The 26,125-nt window shown below is 41.5% G+C and overlaps 2 protein-coding genes across 3 annotated transcripts; both read left to right on the top strand.

Annotated features, from left to right (window-relative positions):
* The first annotated feature begins 43 nt into the window (after nt 1–43).
* zpd (zona pellucida glycoprotein d) lies at nt 44–8,768 on the top strand. 2 transcript variants are annotated; one of them, XM_054776990.1, is made up of 10 exons: nt 44–6,080; nt 6,214–6,265; nt 6,331–6,438; nt 6,668–6,876; nt 6,975–7,132; nt 7,716–7,830; nt 7,911–8,038; nt 8,124–8,307; nt 8,397–8,502; nt 8,607–8,768. In XM_054776990.1, exons 1-10 carry the CDS (start codon nt 6,030–6,032, stop codon nt 8,744–8,746), a joined length of 1,251 nt encoding a protein of 416 aa, XP_054632965.1. In that variant the 5' UTR covers nt 44–6,029; the 3' UTR covers nt 8,747–8,768. The 2 variants fall into 2 exon arrangements, with proteins under 2 accessions (XP_054632965.1, XP_054632966.1); XM_054776991.1 differs by having other exon boundaries at nt 44–3,358.
* A 1,068-nt stretch (nt 8,769–9,836) lies between these two features.
* Nucleotides 9,837–24,823, top strand: mmp15a (matrix metallopeptidase 15a). The gene is made up of 10 exons (XM_054775778.1): nt 9,837–10,360; nt 12,070–12,218; nt 12,383–12,502; nt 12,576–12,889; nt 14,387–14,548; nt 16,114–16,481; nt 16,575–16,713; nt 19,812–19,962; nt 20,039–20,154; nt 21,405–24,823. The coding sequence occupies exons 1-10, from the start codon at nt 10,238–10,240 to the stop codon at nt 21,872–21,874; spliced, it is 2,112 nt and encodes a 703-aa protein (XP_054631753.1). The 5' UTR covers nt 9,837–10,237; the 3' UTR covers nt 21,875–24,823.
* Nucleotides 24,824–26,125: the final 1,302 nt, after the last annotated feature.

The raw sequence follows: 26,125 nt of genomic DNA on the forward strand, positions 1-26,125 counted from the left end.
TGAGACGGCCTTGAAAATGGGTATTTTTGACATGTAGCGTAAACCCTCCTACTAGCTCGACATTCTCCTCCTCAGTATGCTTCACACACTTATTAAACACACTTTAAGCATAACATGAATATTCATGTAAGATGGTGGATAGAACACATGGAATTGGAGTCACGGTGTAGAAGTTGAACATGAAGTTTCACTTTTGCACCTCACAGCAACTACGGTGTGTTCAAGGACCAAGTGCGACATCTGAACGCATGGTGAAAAAAACTGAAGCGGAAAAACAAACATGTAAAAAAAATTGTGCGCTTGTTTTTAACAGTGATAAATATATGCAGTACATTTAACCTGCATTATTTAAATTATTACCGACTTAGTGTGAATGAGATGTTTTCTGTGGGAAAAAAAACAACCTGTTTTCGGAGAAGAAAACAATTCTGACAAAAACTTTTGCATCCCACAGCAACTATGGTGCGTTCAAGGACCGATGAACAAAGTGCCACATCTCAACACTTCCTGAAAAAACATCAGTGAAGCGTAAAGACATAAATATGTCAAGATTGTGGTTAACAGTGATAAATGCATGCAGTACATTTTACCTGAATTATTACGTATTCCTAAATTATTCCGACTTGGCGTGAATGAGATGTGTTTTCTACAGAGAAGAAAACAATTGTGACAAAAAACATTTGCATCTCACAGCGACAATGGTGTGTTCAAAGACCGCCAAACAAAGTGTGACATCTCAACATTTGATGAAAAAACATCAGTGAAACGTAACGACAAATATGTAATAAAAAAAAGGTAAACATTTTCCAACTATTTAATTTTCTTTTATTATAATAGGTATTTATTCCCATAATATTATAAAGTTACCCTCAACCTAAAATGTCAACTTTTTTTTTCGATGTTTGTCATAATATTCTGATGTTTTCCTTTAATATTTCAACTTTATGCTACTAAAATTATTTTTCCTCATAATACATTATTGTCATAAAATTTGGGCCTCTTTTTGTTAGATTATCACATTTTTCTCAGTATTTGTTAAAATGTATTCTTTGTAAAATTAATGCAAATTTTTCAATTTTTGCTGATTTTTTTTTTTTTGTGTTCTTATTTAATTTTATTTTTAGAATGTGTCACGGGCCAATAAAAAAAAACAGCAGCACTTGGGACACCCCTGCTTTAGTGCGTCAGGGTTTAAGTGTTGACATCACCAGGGTTATTTCTTGAAGGAGAATGCTGACCGTCCCTCAGTCGTAGTTCCGACTGTATTGAGGCCATGTTCATGCAAGATTGGGTGAAGATTTGTGGACATGAAACAACCTTCGTCTTGACAAGCACCCCCACCACCATTCGCTCTGTTATTATGTGTGGCCCACACTCTGTCCTTCAGTCTGGCCTGAGAGAAGACAGATGGAGGCTCATTCTGTCAGTGCTCTACATACTGTACACACATGTAAGGTTCAGTTGAGGCCGCCGACTTACTTCAGCCAATCGCTTCACTTTACTGCATAAAGTCAGATCCTGACTCCCTATTTGGTGTGAATAACAACTTCCTTCCTTCTCTTGATGTATCCAGCAGAAGAGGACGTGTCCCTCAGGTGTGTGTGCCCCAGCTGGTGTTGTGAATCAGGCCGATGACAGACACCTCCTACAAGCCGGCTATTTCACAACACCAGGGTGGCACCGCACCACTTGGCAACCAGCAAGAAGTCATTGCATCACGCTGCAAAGAGGACTTTCACGGAAGCCTGAATTTTTTTATTTTTTTTTTTTCTGTGACAAGATTACACTTTCATTTGTACAACAGTATTAAAAAATGTAAAAATCTATGATTTCGAGAATAAAGTCATAAATTTGTGACAAAAAAGTCGTAATTTGACAAAAAATAAAGTAATATTATGAGGAAAAAAGTTGTAAATTTATGAGAAAAACAAGTCGTAATACCACCTTTGCCCAAGGCCACAGGTCACTAAGTCTGCCCCGTTTCATGGGTGTCTCGGGCAATGCCTGTAACATAAAGTTACAAGTTTTTTTCTCACAAATTTACGACTTTATTCTCATAAATTAACAACTTTTTTCCTCATAATATTACTTTATTTTACTTTTACTTTTATTTTTAAAAGTCGTAATATGCCGCAAATGAAGTTGTAAATTTACGAGAACAAAGTCGTAAATTTACGACTTCATTTGCGGCATGTTACGACTTTTTTTCTCATAAATTCACAACTTTTTTGTCGTAAATTGATGACTTTATTCTTGTAAATTAACGACTTTATTTGCAGGATATTATAACCTTATTCTCATGAATTCACTACTTTTTGTCGTAAATTTACGACTTTATTCTCGTGAATTTACGACTTTTATTGTACATTTACGACTTTGTTCTCGTAAGATTCTGACTTTATTCTCGTAAATTAGATTTTTTTTCCTCATAAATTTACGACTTTATTCTTGTAATATGACTTTTTTTTACGTATTAGGGCCGCATTGAAAAAAAACCTTGAGATTTCGAGAACAAAGTCGTAAATTTGCAATTTTTTTTGTCATAAATGTAAGACTATTCTGGAAAACTCAGATTATTTTAACGCTCCGTCGTCAGGCATTATGTGACCTTTGGCCTTGGGCACGTGGAGGGAAAACAAGGCGGAAGTGAGAAAAGCTAGACATGCTAATCTGTAGCCAATCTGCCAAATTGTAAATAAAATCTTAACTGAAGCAAGAGCAAAGTTTCCTTCCTTCCTGAAGAGTTATGCTCTTTTTTTTTTCCCCCCCTTACACATACAACAAGTAATATTACAAATTTATTCTCGTAAATTAACGTTATCCTCCTAATAGTATGACTTTTTTCTCGTAAAGTCATCAATTTACGAGAAAAAATGCCGTAAATTTACGAGAATGTCATAAATTTTCGCCGTTATTCTAGAAATCTCAGATTTGTTTTTGTTTTCTTCCAATGTGGCCCTAATAGTCCGTCGTACCGCAGAGACCACTGCTGTGTAACAACTATTGCTGCTTCCAAGATACAACTGTGTTTAGTCAGCTCCTGTAAACAGAAAATCTACTGTGGTTGAGTTGATAAAGTATCCTCTACAGTCTTCTCAGCCTTGTCAAGTGCAGGCTGGCTTAATCCCAAAAGAACTCGACATTAATACTGCATTAATATTTGACAATGTTGCCAAATAAGTGAGGAGAAAAAGCAGTGCTTGTGGAGGATGGTGCTTCTCTATTTCAGGCTTGATCTTTCACCTTCTGATGCGAAAAGCTGCCTCATCAATCACTCGGCCTCTGCTGTCCACGACCTCTTGTGCTCCTGTCAGAAACAGTTGGAAGGCGAGCAATGATGATGACCCCTAGCCTCCGGGTTTGTGACACAATGTGGCCCGCTTATTGTATTTTTCTCGTAACGCGGTCATCTCCTACAACACAGACACACAGCTTGAAGACACTTACAACATTATGCACCGTTCAATCAGGTGTGTCCCAAGTGTATATTAAAATAATATTTACAGGCAATGTTTATATTGTTATTCATAATATTAATATTATTGTAAAAAGCTTGGACACGACATGCTTTGTGCTACCTTGGCAGCGTCGATCAGGTGGGATTTTTTTGGAACATTGCCATTGGTCATGCCAAAAATATGCATGTTAGGTTAATTGTTGACTCTTTATTGTCCATAGGTATGAATGTGAGTGTGAATGTTTTTTTGTCTCTATGTGCCCTGCCATTGGCTGGGTGTACCCCGCCTCTCGCCCGAACTCAGCTGGGATAGGCTCCAGCATACCCCCGCGACCCTCGTGAGGATGAGTGGCATAGAAGAAAAAATTATTTTAAATGCTTTTATTATTATACTTATTTATTTTTTAATACTTTAAAACGCCATTTTCATATATTTTCTGATTTTCCTCTGTGCTTTTTGCAGGGCTGTCAAAAAATAGCGGGTTAAAGGCGGTAACTAATTGCGGAATTAACACATGGCTCTCTGTTATGACAACAGTCGGCGGCAGGTGTAGCTCCCCACAGTCACAGTGTCTGAAGCCCTTTTAAACTTCATTCTAACCTCAACACATCAAGCGCAGTGCAATTCCAGCGCCATATATGTTTCTCTAACTCCACAACAACACGTCTCCAGTCCATCCGTCATTGCAACGACCTTCCTCATTGTCACTAGACAGACCGCGAGATGCATTCACTGACACTCCAACATCACAATAACGTCTTTAATATCCGCGCACATGTGGTCTCAATAAACAGAAATTAAAAGTAAAACAATAAGTGGATATTCTATCACTCACTTTGTAACTCTTAATGTGAAAGTACAATTTGCTGCATTTAGGTATGCTCGGAAATCCCAGAAAATTCACTCAAAACTTGTGTATTCAACTTAAATGACGTGGTGTCTTTGAACGCAACTCCTCATTTTGCATAATAACACAGTTAAAGTCTGATCCAAATATTCTGCTTTTAAAGAAACCAGTTTCGTTTTTTAAGCAATGAAGCCGTCGTGTGTAGACTTTAATTACTGAGTCGTAGCTCAGTCACAATCATTCACAAGATCCACATAAACTGTCAGTTGTTCCACATACAAAAAAGCCGTCTTCTTTGGAGCTTGTTGCAGACAGTGACACCGTTTATTTCCTGGTGTGAGACTATGTGCACTGGTCAATACTGTAATGCCCCTTGTTGTGGGGAAGGAGAAACTCACGTCGCCAATGCACTTTAATTGCTTTATTAACAGCAGTTTATTAACCTAGTTGTTCTTTACAACTTTTATCCGCAGTCCCACAGTGCCCTCTACTGGTCAACATGTAACAGTATAATTATATGTATCTGCAAACACAACAGGCCATCAGGCTTCTCAACGAAGCACTCACACACGCCACACGCAACACAAGCACACTCTCATAGCACTTTATTATTTATTTATTTATTTGTATTATTTATTTGTATTAATGTCTCTTCTGTTTTTGTTGCTTAATTTATTGGTATATATGTTTATGTTTCTTATGTTCTTATTCTTTCTTGTGTTTTCTTTCTTTTCTTGGGAGAATGAACAGAATAAGATTTTCATTGCATGGTATAACTGCTGTTTTACCATGCACATGACAATAAAACTCTCTTGAATCTTGAATATGTGCGCGCACAAATTCAAAATGACCGCCAACCTTTCTATAACGGCCACCTGCCTTTAGCGGCCACTTTTGCCGTTTCCCTTTAGTGGCCGCTATCGACAGGTTTGACTGTATATATAATCCTGCCCTGTCATTTGTCTTTCTTTCAATAAAATACAGTAAAAATGGGCACATTTCAGACATAGTGTGACATGGTGATTAATCATGATTAATCAGAAAAGTGTGATTAATCTGATTAAAAATCAAATTAATCATTTGACAGTCCTAGTTTTTTGTATATTAGACTGGCAATTTTTTCTCAATATACTTCATTGTTTAAAGTACATACATTACTTTGATGTCTTGTATTATTTATGCTATGAGCTATGATTTGTTTTGAAAGACGGTACACTACTTTTTTCAAATGTACTCGGTGTATTTGCACAAAGTATTGTATCGCTGACACCAGCCTGAATTTTACTCAGTATCGGATCGGAATGGAAATCAGTGTATCGCACGTGACAATTATGCAAAATGAGACACAGCCGTGCATTGTTGACAGACTAGGAGAAAGGGACATCTAGTGGAAATGGAAATTACGCTGAAGTAACAACCAACGTGTCCTCGTCTTCTTTTTCTTTTTTTTAAAAATACACCAAAAACAATTAAAAATATATTTACCAGAGAGAGTAATTGTAGCAAAATTAATGTCATTTTTTTCTGGCAGATAAGCCGAACCAGAATGAGGACACAATAACAAAGCAAGCTATAAAAGCAGGAAGTGAGACTAGCTTAATCACGTTTCCCCGCCATGGCCGATCACAGGTGTTTTTAATTGGAGGACCACAGGTGATGCAGACACCGACCACTGAACTAGACGGCCTGTTTGACTGCAAATAAGAGCTTTAATACTAAGCTATATGATTTTACGGGAAAAAAGTGACACAGCCATGACTTTAAATGACTCTAAGGTGAGTATGCATGCCATTTTGTGCCACTTCGGTGGTGGTGTAAGCTAACTTGCCTGTTTTTGGAAGCTAATGAAACGAAACATCACGGAACACTGTTCAGAGTTGAATAGGAAATATTTTCTTTCCACACCAGCTTAGCGTGCTGCTCCTGCTCCTGCTTGGCTTCGCACACCACCAAGTGGCAGGTAAATTGAAAGAAATGGTAAGTAAATGTCAAATGAAATTGTTAACTGTGCTTGTGTGCGAGCAGGAGTCTGCGATGTGGACTTTTGTACCGACCCGACAAAATGCATCCTGTCTGAAGACAAGAACTCTTGCAAGTGTGTGCAAGGATTTTATGATGACCACTGTGACAAAGGTTGGCTTCCATCTTCATCTTTCGCGGTTTAACATCAATCTTTTTTTACAACAGGTGTGGCACAGGAGTCATTTTGGGCTTGTAGCTTGTTCACAGAATATTTGCATATTCTAAAAATAAAATGAATTCCTTTTTTTATAAACCAAAGCAAAGATATGGCTGTTTTCTTTTTAGCTTAGCATCTTAATTGTTCATTTCTTGGTGAGGAAACAAACTTTTGTTTTTACAGATGCACACATGAGAGTCATGTGCACCAAAGACTTCATGGGACTCAGAGCAACCGAAGCGTTCTTCTTGTATTACAACGCACCGGTCACATCTCTGCACCTTCCCAACAGAGCGTGCAAAGCAGTCAGGGAAGTTATCGACGACGTTCCGTACTACATGATCAGTGTAACCAAAGATCAATACATGAACTGCGGGGGGAAGCCGCTTGAGGTGAGTCGGCATTGCAAAGTCTACCCCTGGTGTGTGTGGAAGAAAACAATGCGTCAATAGGTCATTTCACATTGTGTTGTCATTTTTCCGCTTTATAGCGAAACTTCACTCATGCCATCTACACCCTGAGTCTCCAAACAGAGCCTCTGTCTACTGGAAATATCATCAGAAATCCAGTCATTAAGCTGGATTTCACCTGTATCTTTCCAGTCGTCACAAGAGTCAGCTTACCCTTCGAGGTCATTCCCATTATCAGGTAAGTAAAAATGGAATTTCCTGCTGATTCAAGATCCACACGACTAGGATGGGAATCTCTGGGTACCTCATGATACGATGATCTCTCGATACAGCTGTTTTTCTCCCAGTTTGTTGAACTGATATTTTCCTAAAACTTATATTCTGCTGATTACTAAAGAATGAGGGGTGGGAAAGAAACTGCCCCCCCCCCCCCCCCCCCCCCCCCCATGGCATCTAATCTGTCTTTAGATAGGTTCCATGTTTATATCGCCATAGAACGCAATATTGTGCCTTGAAAATCGGTCAAAATTTGCTTAAATTGCCGGTACTGAAGGGGTTGAATTTTGAAAAATGGGATTGAATGATAAAAATTGAATGATAAAAATAAATTTCAAAATAAATAAATTTCAACAATTGACTATATAAAGACAAGACAATGTAATAGTTTAATATATAAATGTGACAAACATGAAAAGTATCGCGCTCCTCATGGTGTAGATCAGATGTTGTATTGGACTAGGTATGTCCAACCCCCCCCTTTGCATGCATGCTACCTGCAGTGATTAACTGCATTGCTTGACAAAGGTGTTCTTTGGTGACAGTGAGGCGATGGTGCGTGTAGACGCGATGGAGGCTATCATACAGATGTCTCTGTACACGGATCACAGCTACACGCAACCCTTCACCAGTGCCCCCACTATCGAGCTGGGAGCCAAGGTATTGTCATGGCTGCTCCTAAATAAAATTGTGCGCTGGTCATGCTGCTGTGTTTCAAATGTCCTTTGCCTTGCATTAAGGTGTTTGTGGAGGTGACGGTGACTGAGCCTGCAGACTTCTTCCTCCTTCGCATCAATGACTGTTGGGCCTCTCAGAGTCAGCAAGCCAATGACACTGAGGGTTTGGATCACAGCCTGCTTTTAAACGGGTTAAAACATCTCCGCTATGACCACATTGGCTCTTTGAAAGTAGACATCTTGTGCATGACTCTGTACGCCGTCTCTTTTGTACAGGTGTGTGAACGACAACACGGTGTCCTTCCACAATCTGAGCGAGGAGCAACTTGGCCTGAACGGGCAGAGCACAACCCTCCACTACAGCTTTGAAATGTTTCGCTTCACGGCGGCGCCCCATGAGTTCTATCTGCACTGCACTGTGCAGCTCTGTGACCCAGACGACGCGGATTCCTGCAAACCTGTGAGTTCATTGTCATACTTGCTACTTTTTATATAAGTGTGTTTGTGTGTGTGTGTGTGTATATATGAGATTCTTTGCTTTCTTTACAGAACTGTAATTCCATCGCTAAGAGGGAAGCCATGCGAGCAGACCCTCCCCAGGGGCTTTTATCGTATGGGCCCATAAGAATTGAAACACCAAGCAGACCTGAATCCAGTGAGCAAATCGCTAATGCTGGCTGATATCTCAAATAACCCCATGTGGTGCTGCTGTACTAATGCGCTTTTTTTTTTTTTAAAATTCCACCCCCCCATCACCAGGTGTATTGTGGACCGTTGTGCTTCCTGTAGCAAGTGTCTGGACTGTGGGTTTCTTCCTTGCCCTCCTCATCGCCATGGCAAGAGCTGGCAGTAGGAAGCATGTGCAAACAGAAGACCTCCCTGATGCTGTTGCAGCTTGAATGTGCCATCAATAAAAGTCAATTGTGCTTAATCTCTATGTTGTCTGAACAAGCAAGGCAAAAAAAAAATTCAACAGGGAAATGTGGCTGCAGGTCAAATTTTCTATTAATGTCTAAAAGCTCAGGGCCCACATTCACAAGCTCCTAACTTGGCCTCAAAATTCCTATCAAAGAATCTTGGCTAAAAGTGATTTAAGGAAATTCCTGAGAGCAACTGAGCAAGGAGGATAATTTTTTTTTTTTTTTTTAATCTTGGAGGTGTGGTTGACCCTGTTGCAGCACTCTGAGTACTGGCATGCGAAAGGAAATACATTGATTAGCCGTACATCGCTTTCTTTCAGTTGGGTGCGCTGCTTGTCCCAGGAGTACAGTCATATCAGAAACTCAACGGATTTGCTGCTCTTAATTTGAAGTTTCACCACCAACATCCGCTCTGAACGCGGAAGTGCAATGCTCTTAATACTAACATTTAAAAAAATACTAACAAGCTAAAGTTTGTTTTAGTGACTGTCCAATAACAAGTTTAAACTTAGTGATTTATATATTAGGTGGCCTAGAGTATTGAACAAAAGCAGTCTATGATATTTTATTTCAGTTTAGGAGAGATATAAAAGACGTGAGAAAATTGTGTTGTAATTATCGTTGGAATACGGCAGAGTGCGCTGTGTACAACGTGTTTTTTCGCCCTGCTCTGGCACGCTTGAGGACCCTCAAGGAGGGGTGGGTGATACTGAAAATCTTGATCAGTAAATTCAGGAACAGTATTATCACATTTCCCGATACTGATGTGTTTTTATAATTTTGCCAGTAATTCGTTCACGATTATCAGAGTAAAACAAGACAGATTTTACTTAAACACATTTTTAATCAAAGTTTATGCAAGTATAAAAAATACAATTTCCTTTTATTACAATTGTTTTAGAAAACTAATTAGTGCAAAACGAACGACACAACAAATCATTTCAACATTTCAATTTAAGCGAAAACGGAAAAATACTGAAGACGCTCGCTATTGACGCTATCCTTGGTATCGAAACTGTGGATATTCGCATCTCATTCGATCTTCCCTCCCCCCGTATTAGAGGGGAGGGCCCTCAACCTCGGAACTATGTGATGACATATTCATCTGTTAGATGGCGATCTTCTGTTTACTGCTTCGGTGGAGGGCATGAGACATCTGCAGAACTCTTGGCTGCCGTTCGGGTCGCATTATTTTGGTCGGTTGAACTTTGAAATTGACTCTTTTTGCTTCGGTAGTGGACCTGTGTGTGTGCAGAAAGTGAACATCGGTTGTGGAGCACTTTGGAACTTGTGGACTAAAGTGCTGTTTTAACTTGGATCTGACCTCTGAATGCGTATTTTCTTTGGGTTCCACACTTGTTGCTTGGGCTTCAATGTAAGAAGACAAGCTGCACGTTTTTTCCCCCCACAATCCCTGCTTCGCTGGAGAAACCTTCCTTTGTTACGTCCACCACTCGAGTGTGGACAACGATGATGAAGATGTCAGCGCAAGAACCCCGGACTCCAATACTGATCACAACCGTCTATGTATTGTTTCTGGTCCTTGGCACCTCCACAGCAGATGTCCCTGAGGAGGAGGGCTTCAATGCGGAGGTAAATGTTGCGACCACTGCCTTACCTACACAAGATTACATACTTTAGTATCAAAAAGTCATGTCATGTTAACTGTCTGTGTTTCCATTGTCATCTGAACTTGATAAAGGCGTAATGCAGAGGTGTCCAAAGTGCGGTCCGGGCGCCATTATCGGCCTATAGCAGTTTTTTTCATTCTGAAGTTTCAATTAAACAAGAAACTACAAACTACGTCGAGGGGTTCCAGTTAGGGTCTACTGGCTACATCAGGCCTTGATCTTCCACTGTCAACGGATCGCTTCGCAGCAGAGTGTGAAGCAAGTGAGAATCAACACCTCCAAGTCTGAGTCCATGGTTCTCTCCCGGAAAAGGGTGGAGTGCCATCTCCAGATCAGGGACAAGATCCTTCCCCAAGTGGAGGAGTTCAAGTACATCAGGGTCTTGTTCAGGAGTGAGGGAAGGATGGAACATGGGATCCACAGGTTGATGCACCGTCTGCATCAGTCCGTTGCGGTCAAGAGGGAACTGAGCCGAAAGGCAAAGCTCTCAATTTACCAGTCGATCTACGTTCCTACCCTCACCTTTGGTCATGAGCTTTAGGTAGTGACCAAAAGGACAAAATCGTGGGTGCAAGCGGCCAAAATTAGTTTCCTCTAAGGCTGGCTTGCTCTCCCTTAGAGATAAGATGAGAAGCACTGTCATCCGGAAGAAACTCAAAGTAGAACCGCTGCTCCTCTGCATTGAGAGGAGCCAAATGAGGTAGCTCTGGCATCTGGTCAGGATGCCTCTTGGACGCCTCCCTGGGGAGGTGTTCAGGGCACATTCGACCGGTAGGAGGCCTTGGGGAAGACCCCGGACACATTGGAGAGACTGTGTCTCTCAATTGGCTTGGGAACGCCTTGGGATCTACCGGGAGGAGCTGGATGAAGTCGCTAGGGAGAGGGACGTGTAGGCTTCCTGAGCCGACCTCGCATAAGCGGTAGAAAATGGACGGCTGTATTAGGTGGCACCAGCAATCTGTGTCACTTAAAATTTATTCCTGGCGGGCCACCAAAGGTAAATGAATGTATGGGAAAGACTGTCACAACACATGTGGATGACGACTTTCAGCCTCATCCATCACTTTTGAAATGTTTTCTTCCCAGCAAGGTGAATTCCCAACTCTTGACAGTGACTTGGTGTAAACTTGCCTACTTATTCAGGATCACCGTGCATGATTTACTGTTTTAAGCAGACATTTACGGGCGTGTGTTGCATGTGTGCTGGCCCCTCCATGCTGTGCACGGCTTAGAGTGTGAGTGTCGTGACCCTGCTGTGTTGAGGGCGCCTGCTTTGTTGTTTTTGAGTCCTGTTGGTCCTTCTCAAAACGCACGTCTTAAACAGTCAAGAGTAATCCTCCTGCTACTCGGCTCCACATGGTCTAGCTGAGCATTGGTGTGCCTCAGACGCATCTTGATGGCCATGATCAGCAGATTGCAGTACTTATGTTGCAGACATGAAGTCTGACATAATGTTTTAGTTAGTTTCCCATCTGTTTGCATCCTTTTTCTAAGCTTGGCTATCTTTGCTGAGAAAGGAGCAGGAATGCGCTAATATTATTAGAAGCCATCTGGTTTCTATCTGCTTTTCCTCTTCAGATATTTCCCCACTTATTAGACAACAGCCGCGTTGCCAGATGAGCATAGTCCAACCTCCTCATGCAAAAGTGACCTCTCACCCACCTCCTGCAGGCATGGCTTCGTCAGTTTGGCTACCTGTCTCAGGCCAGCAGGCAGATGTCCACCATGCAGTCGGCCCAGATCCTGTCCCAAGCCATCAGCGACATGCAGCGTTTCTACGGCTTGGAGGTGACCGGAAAGACGGACGCTGCCACAATCGCGTGAGCTCCATTTTCTCCAGTGCTTGTGATGTAGACATGATCAATCCAGATACATTGGATTGGATGTAGCATCTCTAACCCCTGACTTACACAATGACTGCGTAAGGAACACCAATCACATTTAAAAGTCAAGTGAAATGTGCCTTGTGTGTCTGACTGGGCAGAGCCATGCGTCGACCTCGCTGTGGCCTCCCAGACAGAAAAGCAGACATGGAGGATGGAGCGAGGAGGAGGCGCTACGCTCTCACTGGACAACGGTGGGACAAGGACCGCCTGACTTACAGGTATACCTCAAAGACACGTGGACGTATTCAATAGGATGTGTTGGATACACCGTAAAACGTGTCTATGCATCAGTATATTGGACCAGCACATCCCGCCCTCCCTGGGAGCAGAGGGGGCATACGATGCAATCCGCCGAGCCTTTGACGTGTGGAGAAAGGTCACACCGCTCACCTTCCGACAGCTGCCCGCCCCACACGGCAACAGCAGCGAGGCCCAGCTCGCCGACATCCTGTTGTTGTTTGCCTCTGGTTTCCATGGCGACATGTCCTTGTTTGATGGCGAGGGGGGCTCACTGGCTCACGCCTTCTACCCCGGGCCGGGAATGGGCGGGGATACACACTTTGATGCAGACGAGCCTTGGACTTTGGACAGTCCAAACCTTCAAGGTTGGTGGGTTGCTTTTTGGTCACATCAATAACAATTTACTTGCAAAGCTATCATCTTCAGCTTTATTCATCCTGTTTGATGAGTGAGGACCTCACACAAAATGTAAAAATCCAAATTCCTTTCATGCTCTCCATGCAATGATAACATTTTGGGAAATGGAACACCCCAAAAGCTTTCCATAGCTTGTAAACATGGATCCAAAAGCCAAAACAAAACATGCATACAGTATTTATTTAAATTCCCACAAATCCGAAGGGCAACTTCTGTCTCATTATTTCCTGTTCTTCTCTGAAAGTGGGGTGGGGTGTCCCACCTTTTTCCACCTGGGCTCACATAGTGGCAAATGAAAGTATGCAAGGGCAACTTTGATGCATGCTAAGAAGGAATATATATTTCAGGAAAAAACTGCACCTCAGCTTTGTGGTATTGGTGAAAAGGCTAGTTATTAGTATCAACTGCTTACATTTTTCTTAAATAATCTCTGTGAATTTTATTTTGTTTTGTTTCTCATAATATTACGACTTTTAAAAAAATAATGTATTTTGTATTTAATATTTTAAATTGATGCTACTAAAATGACATTATATTTCCTCATTATATTATGAATTAATTCTAGTAAAATAGCATTTTTTTTTCCTGTTAGAATATGACTTTTTTTCCTCTTCATATGTTGACTTTATGTTTGTAAAATTACAGCTGTTTTTTCAATTTTATTTGTTCATTTTATTTTCAATTTTCAAATGTAATTTTTTTTTGTAATGTTATGACTTTATGCTCATAATAACGTTTACATTCCTAAGTATTTTTTTCTTTAATGTTTCATATTTATCCTCCTGAAATGACATTTTTCTTCATAATAACAAGTTTATTCTCGTAAAATTTGAGACTTTTTTTTCCTTTATAGTATGTCTTTATTTTGTAAAATTACAACAGTTTTTTTTTTCAATTTCTTCTGTTCTTTTTCCCCCCAACTATTTCAGCTTTAAAAAGATCAATTTCTTTTCCCTAATTATGACTCTATTCCCATAATATTTTGACTTTATTCTCATGACAGTATAGCTTTTCCACAACCTCATTTTCCATTGTTTTGTTTCTTATGATACTTTGATTTAAAAAAAAAAAAAAATCTTTAATATTTCACATTCATGGTACTAAAATTATGTTGTTTTTCCCCATAATATTACGACATTATTCTCATAAAATTCCAACTTTTTTCTCTGAATATTGTGACTTTATTCTTCTGTTGGTGTTTTTTTTTTTTGTTTTGTTAAATTAGATTTTTAGAATGTGCCGCAGGCCAATAAAAAAACAGCTATGGGCTGGAAATGGCCCTTGTGCCGCACTTTGGACACCCCTGACTTAGCCTTTGTTTGTTTTACATCCCGTCTGTGCACGTTCTTGTGTATTTATTCTCCCCACAGTTTTTTCTTTCTCTGTTTTGCGTCCGATAAGTTAATGACGACGTGGACATGGTACTTGTAATGTTTGTGTTGCAGGTGTCGATCTCTTCCTGGTTGCGGTGCACGAGCTCGGTCATGCTTTAGGTCTGGAGCACTCGGACAATCCTGACGCCGTCATGGCTCCCTTCTATCAGTGGAGTCACACGCACAACTTCACACTGCATGACGATGACATCCAGGGGATACAGCACATATATGGTGAGAGAGACGCACATGATTAGACCGCATTCAAACATATTAAGAATCATAAATGCCACTACGGTAATCCCTCGTTTATCGCGGTTAATGGGTTCCAGAACCGACCGTGAGAAGGAATTTTCCGCAAAGTAGGATTCCTTATTTAAAAAATTTAATATTTTTGAAAAATTGAAAAAAGCTCTAAAAGTCCTAGCAGAAGAAGCAGAGAAAGGAAGCTTTTGGCTGTGGCTCTGAGGAAATTACAAGGTTTGGGGGGAGGGAAGGGTACTAGTACTGGCTGCAGGGAATGCCACTGCTCCACCACCCGAGGATGTCCCGGGATTAAAGGAGCGAAACATCTATGAAGGGTGGCTTCTGGCTGACAGCCTTGTAGCCGGCCTGATGGCACTGGCGCAAGTGCAAAAGGCAAAGATGTCTTGCAGGTGGTCCCGCCTGTGCTCCCAACTATAATTCATGTGAAATGGGGTTTGACAACAATAAAAATAAAAAAAACTCCAATTGCATACATTACAACTGAAGAATCAAAGACATTTTGTAAGAAAGTGTTGGACATTTTTATGTAGTATATTATAAAAATATGAAACAATTAAAAAATAAAAAACAATAATAATAGTTAATATATATACTGTGTGTATATACTGTATATATATATATATATATATAATTTTTAAAAGTCTTTTTGATATGCATTACAGCGATCCCTCTTTATTTATAAATGTAATTTTTTCATAGATAGAGCATCGAAAACCGGTTTATGTTTTTTAACATTATTAGCGCCTTCCAGACATGAAATAACACTCCTATAATCAGTAATTCATAATAGAAAATAACACATCTTAGACATAAATAAGATAAATAATATAGACTCACAAACGTACTTCTTGCGGTGGCCAGTGTCTCATCAAGGTAACATTACTGACACCTAGTGACCAGTGCAGAATGCTGTTACGGTGTCGTCGATGCACTTCTATCGCTTTTTTAACAAGCAAAAAGCACATTTGCAGTGAACGTTCACACAGGAGCTGCTGTCGGCCACAACTCATGCCGCATCTTCTGAGCGCCTTATATTTGTAAGCACCGTCATTCATTGAGCCATTTTTATGCTTGAAAATGCTTAATTTAGGCCAAGATTACGTAGATGTGTGTATTTTTGGACTAATAATAGGCCGTAGTTTACCACGAAACAGCGATAATTTATGACTTTATTTTGAAAAACCGTGATAAAGTGAAGCCGTGAAATTGGACCAGCGAAGTGGCGAGGGACAGTTGTACTTCCAGGCTTTTGCAGGCCACATAAAAGGTTATGGCGGGCCTAATCTGGCCCCCGGACCAGATTCACGTTATGTAACAGTGTTTTTGTCTCCTAGCAACCAGTAGGACTGGTTATTTCCAAAGTAGTCACAGTCAGTAAAATGAGCTGGGGCGGTAAATGGAAAGAATATACTGTCTTGGAGTAATGGAGAGGATGATGACTTGAAAAAGGAACTGGTTTTAGATGCCATCCACAAGCTGCAGCAAATCATGTCCAAGCCGTCTTCCACGCCAAGTGTTTCTTCCTCTTCCAGGTCCTCCTGTCATCACAGAGGTCCCTCCCACGTCTCCTCCCTCCTCCGATGGTGATCCTGAAGCTGAATCAACCACCGGCCCTTCTCCTGCTGAGGAAGAACCCACCCATTCGCCTCCAGTTGAACACCCGACCGGAAGAAGCCCGCGTGAGCCTGAAACAACCCCCGGCCCGACTTCTCATCGCCCCGCAACCCCCACAACCTCCCATCCTGATCCCGAACCCGTCACCCCGCCCATCAGAAAAGACGTTCCCCTTCCTCCGCCCACCCGTCGGCTTCCCAAGCAGCCAGACAACACGGTGCCTGAGATCTGTGACGGGGACTTTGACACTGTGACCTTGCTGAGGGGAGAGATGTTTGTGTTCAAGGTGACAAATGCACAATGCTTTGGATTGATGAACAACCACAACAGCACGCAAGGGCGACTAGATGATCTGCTTTTCCTTTGGCCACGTGTGCAGGGTCGCTGGTTTTGGCGAGTCCGTAGGAACCGTGTCCTGGACAACTATCCCATGCCGATATCTGTCTTCTGGGGTGGTCTTCCTAGCGACATTGACGCAGCTTATGAACGCCACGATGGCAAATTTGTCTTCTTTAAAGGTATGTTGGACCGATGACTTGTACAGTGGTGTGAAAAAGCCCCCTTCCTAATTTCTTATTTTTTTGTATGTTTGTCACACTTAAATGTCTCAGATCATCAAACAAATTTAAATATTAGTCAATGACAACACAAAATGGAGTTTTTAAATGACAGTTTTTATTATTAAGGGAGAAAAAAAATCCAAAACTACAGTACATGGCCCTGTGTGAAAGAGTGATTGCCCCCTAAACCTAATAACTGGTTGGGCCCCCCTTAGCAGCAACAACTGCAATCAAGCGTTTGTGATAACTTGTAATGAGTCTTACAGCGCTGGGGAGGAATTTTGTCCCACTCATCTTTGCAGAATTGTTGTCATTCAGCCACATTGGAGGGTTTTCCAGCATGAAGCACCTTTTTAAGGTCATGCCACAGCATCTCAATAGGATTCAGGTCAGGACTTGGACTAGGCCACTCCAAAGTCTTCATTTTGCTTTTCTTCAGCCATTCAGAGGTGGACTAGCTGGTGTGTTTTGGATCATTGTCCTGCTGCAGAACCCAAGTTGGTTTCAACTTGAGGTCATGAACAGATGGCCGGACATTCTCCTTCAGGTTTCTTTGGTAGACAGCAGAATCTATGGTTCCATTGATCACAGCTTCCAGGTCCTGAAACAGCAAAACCACCGCAGGCCATCAAACTACCACCACCATTTTCTACTGTTGGTATGATGTTCTTTTTCTGAAATGCGGTGTTACTTTTACGTCAGATGTAATGGGACAAACACCTTCCAAAAGGTTCAACTGTTGTCTCCTTTTGTCAGACTACAGAGTATTTTCCCAAAGGTCTTGGGGATTATCAAGATGTTTTCAAAATTGAGACGAGCCTTAATGTTCTTTTTGTTCAGCAGTGGTTTTGGTCTTGGAACTCTGCCATGCAAGCGTGTCTTTCTTATGGTGGAGTCATGAACACTGACCTTAACTGAGGAAAGTGAGGCCTGCAGCACTTTGGATGTTGTTGTGGGGTCTTTTGTGACCTCTTGGATGAGTCGTCACTGCGCTCTTGGGGTCATTTTGGTTGGCCGGCCACTCCTGGGAACGTTCACCACTGTTCCATGTTTTGGCTATTTGTGGATAATGGCTCTCACTGTGGTTCGCTGGAGTCCCAAAGCTTTACAAATGTTTTTATAACCTTTTCTACACTGATAGATCTCAATTAATCTCAGTTAAGTTATGGGCTTTGTTTGATGATCTGAAACATTAAAGTGTGACAAACATGCAAAAAAAGAAATCAGGAAGGGGGCAAACACTTTTCCACACCACTTTATGCTCCGAGCATGGTGTGGTTCTCCATAAAGATAACACTGACAGTGAAATTCAAATCTGTGTTTAGATTTGCATGGGTCAAACTGAAAGGGAATGGTGCAAACTCAGCATCTTCCGCTTGCCAAGTCTGAATTCCGAAGAGATGGTAATAATTCAGCGCAGCCAGTCAAAGCTCAGACTCACACACACTTTCCTGTATGTGGACACTGGGGACGCTCCATATACTGCATCTACTGTACTGACTTAAGCGCTGATGTAAAAGTCAGGGGACAACTTTTTTTCCTCCAGCTGTTTCAGTTTAATTGGCCTTTTCTGAACAAATCACCGCTTCAACATTCTGACAATATGGCAGTGAGAAGGAACAGAACATTTGACCATGACAGCATTGGTGACTGCGTGTGTGTGTGTGTGTGTGTGTGTGTGTGTGTGTGTGTGTGTGTGTGTGTGCTGCCACTTCAATGGATGTCATAAATGACGACAACACAGCCTGGCAGCTGCTGCTGCTGGCTCAGTCCGACAGTCCAGAACCCCAAAAGTCCTCCAGAGAGATTGCATCAGCCTTCAAGGCTTGTGCTCACATCGTAACTTAGGCCATGTCCACAGGAATACGGATATTTTTTTTTGTCTTTGTCCTTGTTGGAAAACTCCGGCCAGGGTGAAGACCTTCAAAAACTCCGGCGTGTGGATGCCGAATTATTTCTTTGTATATTTCCCCAAGTTTGGCAGCAGAATGAGGTGAAATGTTGTGAGCCGGGCGGAGAAAACATCTGCCCAAACACATTTGTCAGTCGCCCCTCGCTACATCACAACTCGCTCCCTCACTCTATTATGTTTTTTCAAAAATGAATTGATCAATGATTGGTGTTATGTGGTTGAATATGGCGTATTATTAGTTTAAAAAAACATATTTAAGCCAATTGTACTTATTCTTGGCGTTAATTAAGCATTTTCAAGCATAAAAATGCCTAAATGAACTAACTAAATGGACTAAAATACAAATACAAGGCAGAAGAAGCATTCTAATTGTGAATGCACTACATTAGCCACTAGGTGTCAGTAATTATTCGGTGAGACCGGCACACATTTACCGTGACGCTGCACGAGCAGGAGTTTTATTTCCATCTTAAATGGCTTATTTACTCTTATTTTGTCTACTATATTGGGTAGTACCAGTGTAAAACCATTTAAACCCGCCATTTAATAGTGGAAGTACGCTGTCCAGAAAAAAACAACCAGGAACTACTAACTTGTGAGTCTATGTTATCTTGTTTATCTTTAATATGTCTTATTTTCTCGGATTATATCTGCTATATTGGGTAATACAAATGTAAAGGGGACTATAGGGGTGTTATTTCATCCCTAGATGGCTCTAATAATGTTAACAACCATCTCTACAAGGTCATAAACAAAAATATTACATTTATATATATTGAATCCTACTTCTTAGAAATGTAAAACTTATCACGGTCGGGTCTGGAACCAATTAACTACGATAAACGAGGGTATCAATCCGATGCCAAGTAAATACAGAGTCAGTTTTGTTTAGCGATACTGATATCGGTATTTTTTTTTACTTGAAATTTTGAGATCCTTGAATGATTTTGTTGTTTTGCCTTTAATTTCAGAATGAAACAAAGATTTTTGTAAAATGTACTAGTAGCTGTGATCCACACACGACCAAACCAATCGTATAACTCAATTCAATTGTTCACCCGTGGCACAATCCAGGTTGTGACGCACCATGTGCTCAGGCTGTCCATCTTCCCGAATGACACGGCGTATTAAATTGTCTCTGCAGATGATCAATACTGGCTCTTCAGGGAAGCGGATCTCCTGCCAGGATACCCACAACCCATTCGGGAATATGGTCAAGGAGTTCCCACACACGGCATCGACACAGCAATCTGGTGGGAGCCAAACGGACACACCTACTTTTTCTCTGATGACAGGTATCATGAACTCATACGCACCGGCACCCACATGAAGACATTGCTGATGACGCTACTCTCTTTTCTCGGTGTGCAGGTACTGGCGATACAATGAGGAGACCCGCAAAGCGGATCGAGACTTCCCGAAACCAATCAGCAGATGGGGCAAGATCCCTCCGTCACCCAAAGGAGCCTTCCTCAGTGACGATGGCGGTAAAGGATCACTTCATTATCGAAATAAAGCTTCAATCCATGGTAGCCGCAGCAAAATGAGGGGCTGCGTCAGGTAAAGAATGTCACGCCAGCCAGGTGTAACTGTGGTGTGGAAGATGACGAAGTAGAGGGGGAAAACGTCACTGGAGAACGGTTAGGCTGGCGCAAGTCGAGCAGGGAGAAGAGCGAGAGAGGGGAAGAATGAGCGCTTTGGTTTGAGGGCCGGCCAGTCCTCTCCTTTGGAAATGAGATTTGTGGCAGAGCTGCTCTAAATGCACCCAGCCAATCTGGAACCCATCTCAAGCGTTCAAGTGGTTAAGAGGCACGTTTACACCCTCATGTGTACATTAAGAATGCCGGCTTTTCTTTCAAATATTGGTGTTCCCCAGTGGACTGCAATCTATCTGTGGGGTAGTTGGTGTCATCACCTCATTTGCATAATTGTCCATGTTATTTTTGTGGAGACTGGTGTGTTTTGGATCATTGTCCTGCTGCTGAACCCAAGTTGGTTTCAGCGTGAGGTCCCGGAACATTCTCCTTCAGGATTTTGTGGCAGACAGCAGAATTCATGGTTCCATTTATCACAGCAAGTCTTTCAGGTCCTGAAGCAGAAAAACATCCCCGGACCATCACACTACCACCACCATATTTTACTGTTGCTATGATGTTCTTTTTGTGAATTGAGGCTTTACTTTTACACCAGATGTAAAGGGACACACACCTTCCAAAAGGTTCAACTTTTGTCTCCTTTTGTCAGACCACAGAGTATTTTCCCAAAGGTCTTGGGGATCATCAAGATGTTTTCTGGCAAAATTGAGACGAGCCTTAATGTTCTTTTTGTTCAGCAGTTGTTTTCGTCTTGGAACTCTGCCATGCAAGCCTTTTTTGCCCAGAGTCACTGGCCTTAACTGAGGCAAGTGAGGCCTGCAGTTCTTTGGATGTTGTTGTGGGGTCTTTTGTGACCTCTTATTTTGTACATTAAAGATGCAAAATCCAATCCAATTTAGGTCAATAAGCGGACCAAAAAAATGTTATTGTTAGTTGTTAGCTGTGTCATATCTGACATTTTATTTTTTTAAGTAGAGTATATGCAGAGCGCCAATAAAAAATGAGCTGCGGACCGAAAATAGTCCTCGGGCCACATTTTCATCATTGTGATTGGCATCTTTTTGTATCTTCACATGTAAAAAGGGCATAAAGTCTGATGGGATAAACAAAAACTAATAAAACGTACTTTCTGTCTCGTGCAGCTTACACCTATTTCTACAAAGGCACAAACTACTGGAGGTTTGACAACCACAAGACGGCAGCAGACAAAGGCTACCCCCGCTCCATCCTCAAGGATTTCATGGGCTGTGTGGGCGTCCCCGAGCCTCGGCCAGACCCGGACACCGAGCCTGAAGACAAAACCACCAAGCCTTCAGGCGGAGGAGATGGTGGGCAGAAAGATGCGGACAAAGGCAAGAACCGAGACTCAGAAAAAGAGGATAAAACGAAGACAGACAGTGCGGAGGAAGAGGAGGACAGCAGTGACGTGAACGTGGTGGTGACGGTGGCCAACAATGACTCCAAGGTCATGACCCTGATCATGGTGGTGGTTCCTCTGGTGCTCATTGTGTGTATCCTCGTCCTCATCTACGCCATCCTCAGGACTCTGCAGAACAAAGAGACCCCCAGGGCTCTGGTGCACTGTAAGCGCTCGCTGCAGGACTGGGTGTGACGCTAACACACTTTCAGGAGAGCCTTTTTTTTTTTGGACTTGAGCGTGGCAGGAAGATCGTTTTAGCATTGCATCCTGCAAAGCAACCTATGAAGTGGTTACTACGGTGCCCGTGGAGCTCTTTCACCAATGTGCCTTGTCCTGCTCCCACTATTGATGTCCTGTAAAAGTGGCACAGAGGATTGGAAGCCTTTTCAGCATTTCTAGCCGTACAAATGAAGAACAGTTGTCATCCAGAGGATATGCACTTCATCAGCAACACATTTGCCCCTTTTTTTTTTCTTTCCCCTAAGCGCTCTCAAGCACACACGCTAGCAGGGGTCATCCTCCGAGCAGCGCAGGAATGTCAGACACACGGCCAAACATCACATGATCTCGAAAAGCGACACGCATAAGTGACCACTTACTCAAACAACGGCACATGAGGTATTTTTTTTGCACAGACCTCCCCTCGTCCCACTATGATGACTTCTGAGGCTCCACCATTAAATGTACAATCCCAGCAGAGTCATATTCATGTACAGTAGATCGAGAAACACACTAACGGACACACCCATAAAAACCCTACAAATGCCTGCTTTTGATACTCTAAACCAGGTGTCATCAATTACATTTGTTCAACGGCCACAATTTTTCTTGGCAGACTCTGTGAGGGCAGATGGTGTCATTTAAAAACAACAACAACAAATATATGCGTGTGTGTCAGACTCATATTACTTGTATTGCAGAAAGCCACCAAAGTCCAAGTTACAGCGCAAACACATCGGCTTCTTCACTGCATTTTGGGTAAACACGTATGCCTCGCTGTTGCCCCCTGCAGAGCGGGGGAAGTGCTGCACGGACGAGCACGTCTCTAGTTAGACTGAATGGTTTCAGTATTTGGGTGATGTTAGGCGGGCCAGTGGGCCACCTATTGAGGACCCGCTTGTATTGTACTTTAGGAAAAACTTTTTTTTCGTAATTTTGCCCATCAAGCAGATTCCTTATGTGAGACATGAACAAAAAACTGTGCAAAAAAATGGCAGTAATCGCTAGCCGCTGTGGTGTGGCGAGGTGTCACTACGCCAGTACTGTAGTTCTTTGGCGTAATAATGTTAATAACAATAATAATAGCTGTCGCTGCAGCTTGGTTAATATGCAGGTCACATTATGCAAATGGAGCGTTGTTGGCGCTTTTTGGAGTTTTTTTCGGACTGCGTTACAGGCGGAAACATTGCATCCCATTACGTGCATTCTTACCTGCCTCTTTTTAGCTGTTTTTGTATCTTTAGAACGCACAGAAAAGAGAAAGACATACGTGTCCATGTCTCACATAAGAATTGTGGATGATGAGCAATAAACGTGCAGTTTTCCTTTCAAGACACGTGCAGTTACACAACATCACGTCCTGACGAAGCATCTTCCTGCTGGAAAATGTTGAGTGCATTGACTTGTGGGATGACGCCTTCTACTGGATTCATAGTTGCAGCACTCCTTTCCCCCCCTGCCTATCAAACCACTTAATGTATGTTAGTGTTTAAAAAAATGATCATTTACAATCTAAAGCAAAGAAAAGAAATGTGTGACTGTGTGAGGGGATCTACTGTACAGTACGGATGGTGCCAAGAAGGGTGTACAGTCGTCCCTCGCCGCTTCGTGGTTCCAATTTCACGGCTTCACTCTTATCAAAATCAATGAATAAATTATTGCTGTCTGGTGACTGAATATCGCCTATTAGTAGTCCAAAAATATGAATAATTTAGCAAATTTGATGTGTTCTTGGCCTAAATAAAGCATTTTGAAACATAAAAATTGCTAAATGAACGAAAATACAAATAGAAGGCATTCAGAAGACGCATTTAAAGACATGATGTGTAGTATTGTGTGTATTGCTGACATTATGTCTACTAAATTGGGTAATACGAGTGTAAAGGTGACTACAAATGGTTTAGAAGGTCTCAAACAGGTTTTGTATGTTCTTAAGTACGAAAATGTGCCATGAAAAAGGATAACTACTTTGCTGAAATACAAAAAACGCGAAAAACGAGGGATTACTGTATTCACTTTGTGGTATTTAACAAATCACTCATGAAATGTGTAACCTATATGTACGATGCATCTTTATGCTTTGGTGGACATTGGTGAATCCTGCAGACAAAAAGCAAATGGCCCCGTGTCTGCTTTCCATTAGGCCCACGTGTTACACATTTAGGCTTGAAGAAAAAGGAGAGAAATGCAAAAAATGGACTGAACGTGCTGGTGGGATGAGGAGTAAATAAGAGAGAATGAGATGAGGGGGGGATGGAGTTGGAGGGTGAAGAAGCGAAGATTTTTTTTGTGGAAAAAGAGAAGTAGAGGAAGGAAGAAAAGAAAAAGAGGGAGGAGCAGCGCTGGCGTTGCGCCTCTTGACCTAGATGATTCAAATCCCACTCCTCCACTTTGTTGTCTTTAGCAGGAGATGACTTCCCTTCTGGCCTCCTCCCTTTTCTTCCGTCCACTTTTCCTCTTCCGCATATTCTCATCACTTCTCTGTTCCCGTGTGTATACTTTTTTGAATCTGTTTTCTTCTGCACTCCAAACTACAAAAACGACATGCTACGTACCTTTTTGTTGTATTTGTCTGACTGTAGGAAAAGCTACTTGATTGCGATGTGTAGTTTTGTACACGAGCAGACATTTATTGCTAATTGTGTTGATGCATGCAGAGCATGTTGTTTAGGGCCTTCACAAAATTGGCAATAAAATTCACAGTAAAAACCAGCACTCGTCCTTTCATTGCCAAAGTTTCAAACATATGTTTGTTATTACCTGGAAGGAGCTCTTTTCACTGCGGGCATATTTTTCACCACAAGAGGGAGGCTTTGCTTCTCCAATGACACCATTTTTGTCCTGTAATTAACTAGTTAACAATATATTTAACAACAAAAAATAACATTAACAACTAACTCACATTCGACCGGAAAGCCTCCCATAACTTCCGGCATCAATAATTGTTAATAAAGCCTCATTAAAATGCAAATGAGTGCGTGCAAGTTCATGTTCTCCACTGGCTTGTCGGTGAGTAAAACCACACACTCGGTCATGGGGTGGGTGATACTGCACATTGTAGTATCGATTTGATAGCAAACAAAAACAGGGAAAGTGTTGCCACTACTGATACTGAAAATGTTAAAGATCATTGAATGATTTTGTGATTTTTGCCTTTAATTTATTTAAAATCAGGATTATAATCTGAATAAAACACAGGCTAAAGATCGTGGGCAAGCAAAAATGTATTTATTTAGCAATACTGTATTTAAATAAAACAATATAAGACTATGTAAAAATACCAACAAAAAATACAATTGCTCTCTTTTATTACATACAGTTGTTTGAGCAAAATATAAAAATATAAATACTAACATCTATCAATACAATAATACAAATAATAGAACTGAAAAACATCAATCACGCAAGTATTGATTCGATGCTAATGCGACACTGTTGATATTAATACAGTAGATCCCTGGTTTTCGCGGGGCTACGATCCACCAGCGCATGGCGAAAAACCGCAAGTTATTGATATGCCTATAAAAATGTCTGTTTTTGACCCTCCAGAACCTCCTGCTAGCTTGACGTTGACGTTCTCCGATTTTGCCTCAACATCTGTAAGAGAAGAGGCGCGACACAAACCAGGTTTAAACCCTAAATGTGCCTCACACGCTTACTAAACACGTTAAAAGTATGAACTATACAGGTACTCACCACTAATGAATGATTTGATCATTTTGCGTATCAAGGCAAAAACACAGCTATGGTGCATTCAAGGACCAGTGAACAAAATGTGAAATCTCAGCGCTTCATGAAAAAACATCAGAAGTGAAGCATAAAGACATTGTGGGCTTTTTTTAACAGTAGCACATGTATGCGGTGCATTTTACCTGTACTATCACCAACACTGATCGGTCAATTGGTTCCAGACCCAAGGTCCGCAAAGTAGGATTACTTATTTACAAATTGAAAAAAAAAAAAATGAAGATTTTTGTAGTTTAGAGCATAGAAAACCTGCTTACGACCTTCTAAATATGGCTTTTAACATTATGAGAACCCTCTAGATATGAAATAACACCCCTATATCCACCTTTCCACTCATATTACCCAATATAGTAGGCATTATAAGAGAAAATAAGCCATTTAAGACATGAATAAGACCTGTGCTCGTGTGTGTTGCTGTAAATGTGTTGTGCTACTTGGATAGCTGAGTGTGGGACAAACAGGAAGTGATGTTGGAGT

Source organism: Dunckerocampus dactyliophorus, chromosome 5, assembly GCF_027744805.1.
Source record: "Dunckerocampus dactyliophorus isolate RoL2022-P2 chromosome 5, RoL_Ddac_1.1, whole genome shotgun sequence".
Taxonomy (NCBI): Eukaryota; Metazoa; Chordata; class Actinopteri; order Syngnathiformes; family Syngnathidae; genus Dunckerocampus; species Dunckerocampus dactyliophorus.

What these genes read in the sequence shown, in the direction of transcription:
- zpd (XM_054776990.1), top strand. Translation starts at nt 6,030, where the DNA reads ATGATTTTACGGGAAAAAAGTGACACAGCCATGACTTTAAATGACTCT. An exon ending in TGACTTTAAATGACTCTAAG is followed by an intron (nt 6,081 to 6,213) that starts GTGAGTATGCAT and finishes TTTCCACACCAG; the next exon opens with CTTAGCGTGCTGCTCCTGCT. An exon ending in GCGGGGGGAAGCCGCTTGAG is followed by an intron (nt 6,877 to 6,974) that starts GTGAGTCGGCAT and finishes TCCGCTTTATAG; the next exon opens with CGAAACTTCACTCATGCCAT.
- mmp15a (XM_054775778.1), top strand. Translation starts at nt 10,238, where the DNA reads ATGATGAAGATGTCAGCGCAAGAACCCCGGACTCCAATACTGATCACA. An exon ending in AGGAGGGCTTCAATGCGGAG is followed by an intron (nt 10,361 to 12,069) that starts GTAAATGTTGCG and finishes CACCTCCTGCAG; the next exon opens with GCATGGCTTCGTCAGTTTGG. An exon ending in GGGGATACAGCACATATATG is followed by an intron (nt 14,549 to 16,113) that starts GTGAGAGAGACG and finishes TTCCTCTTCCAG; the next exon opens with GTCCTCCTGTCATCACAGAG.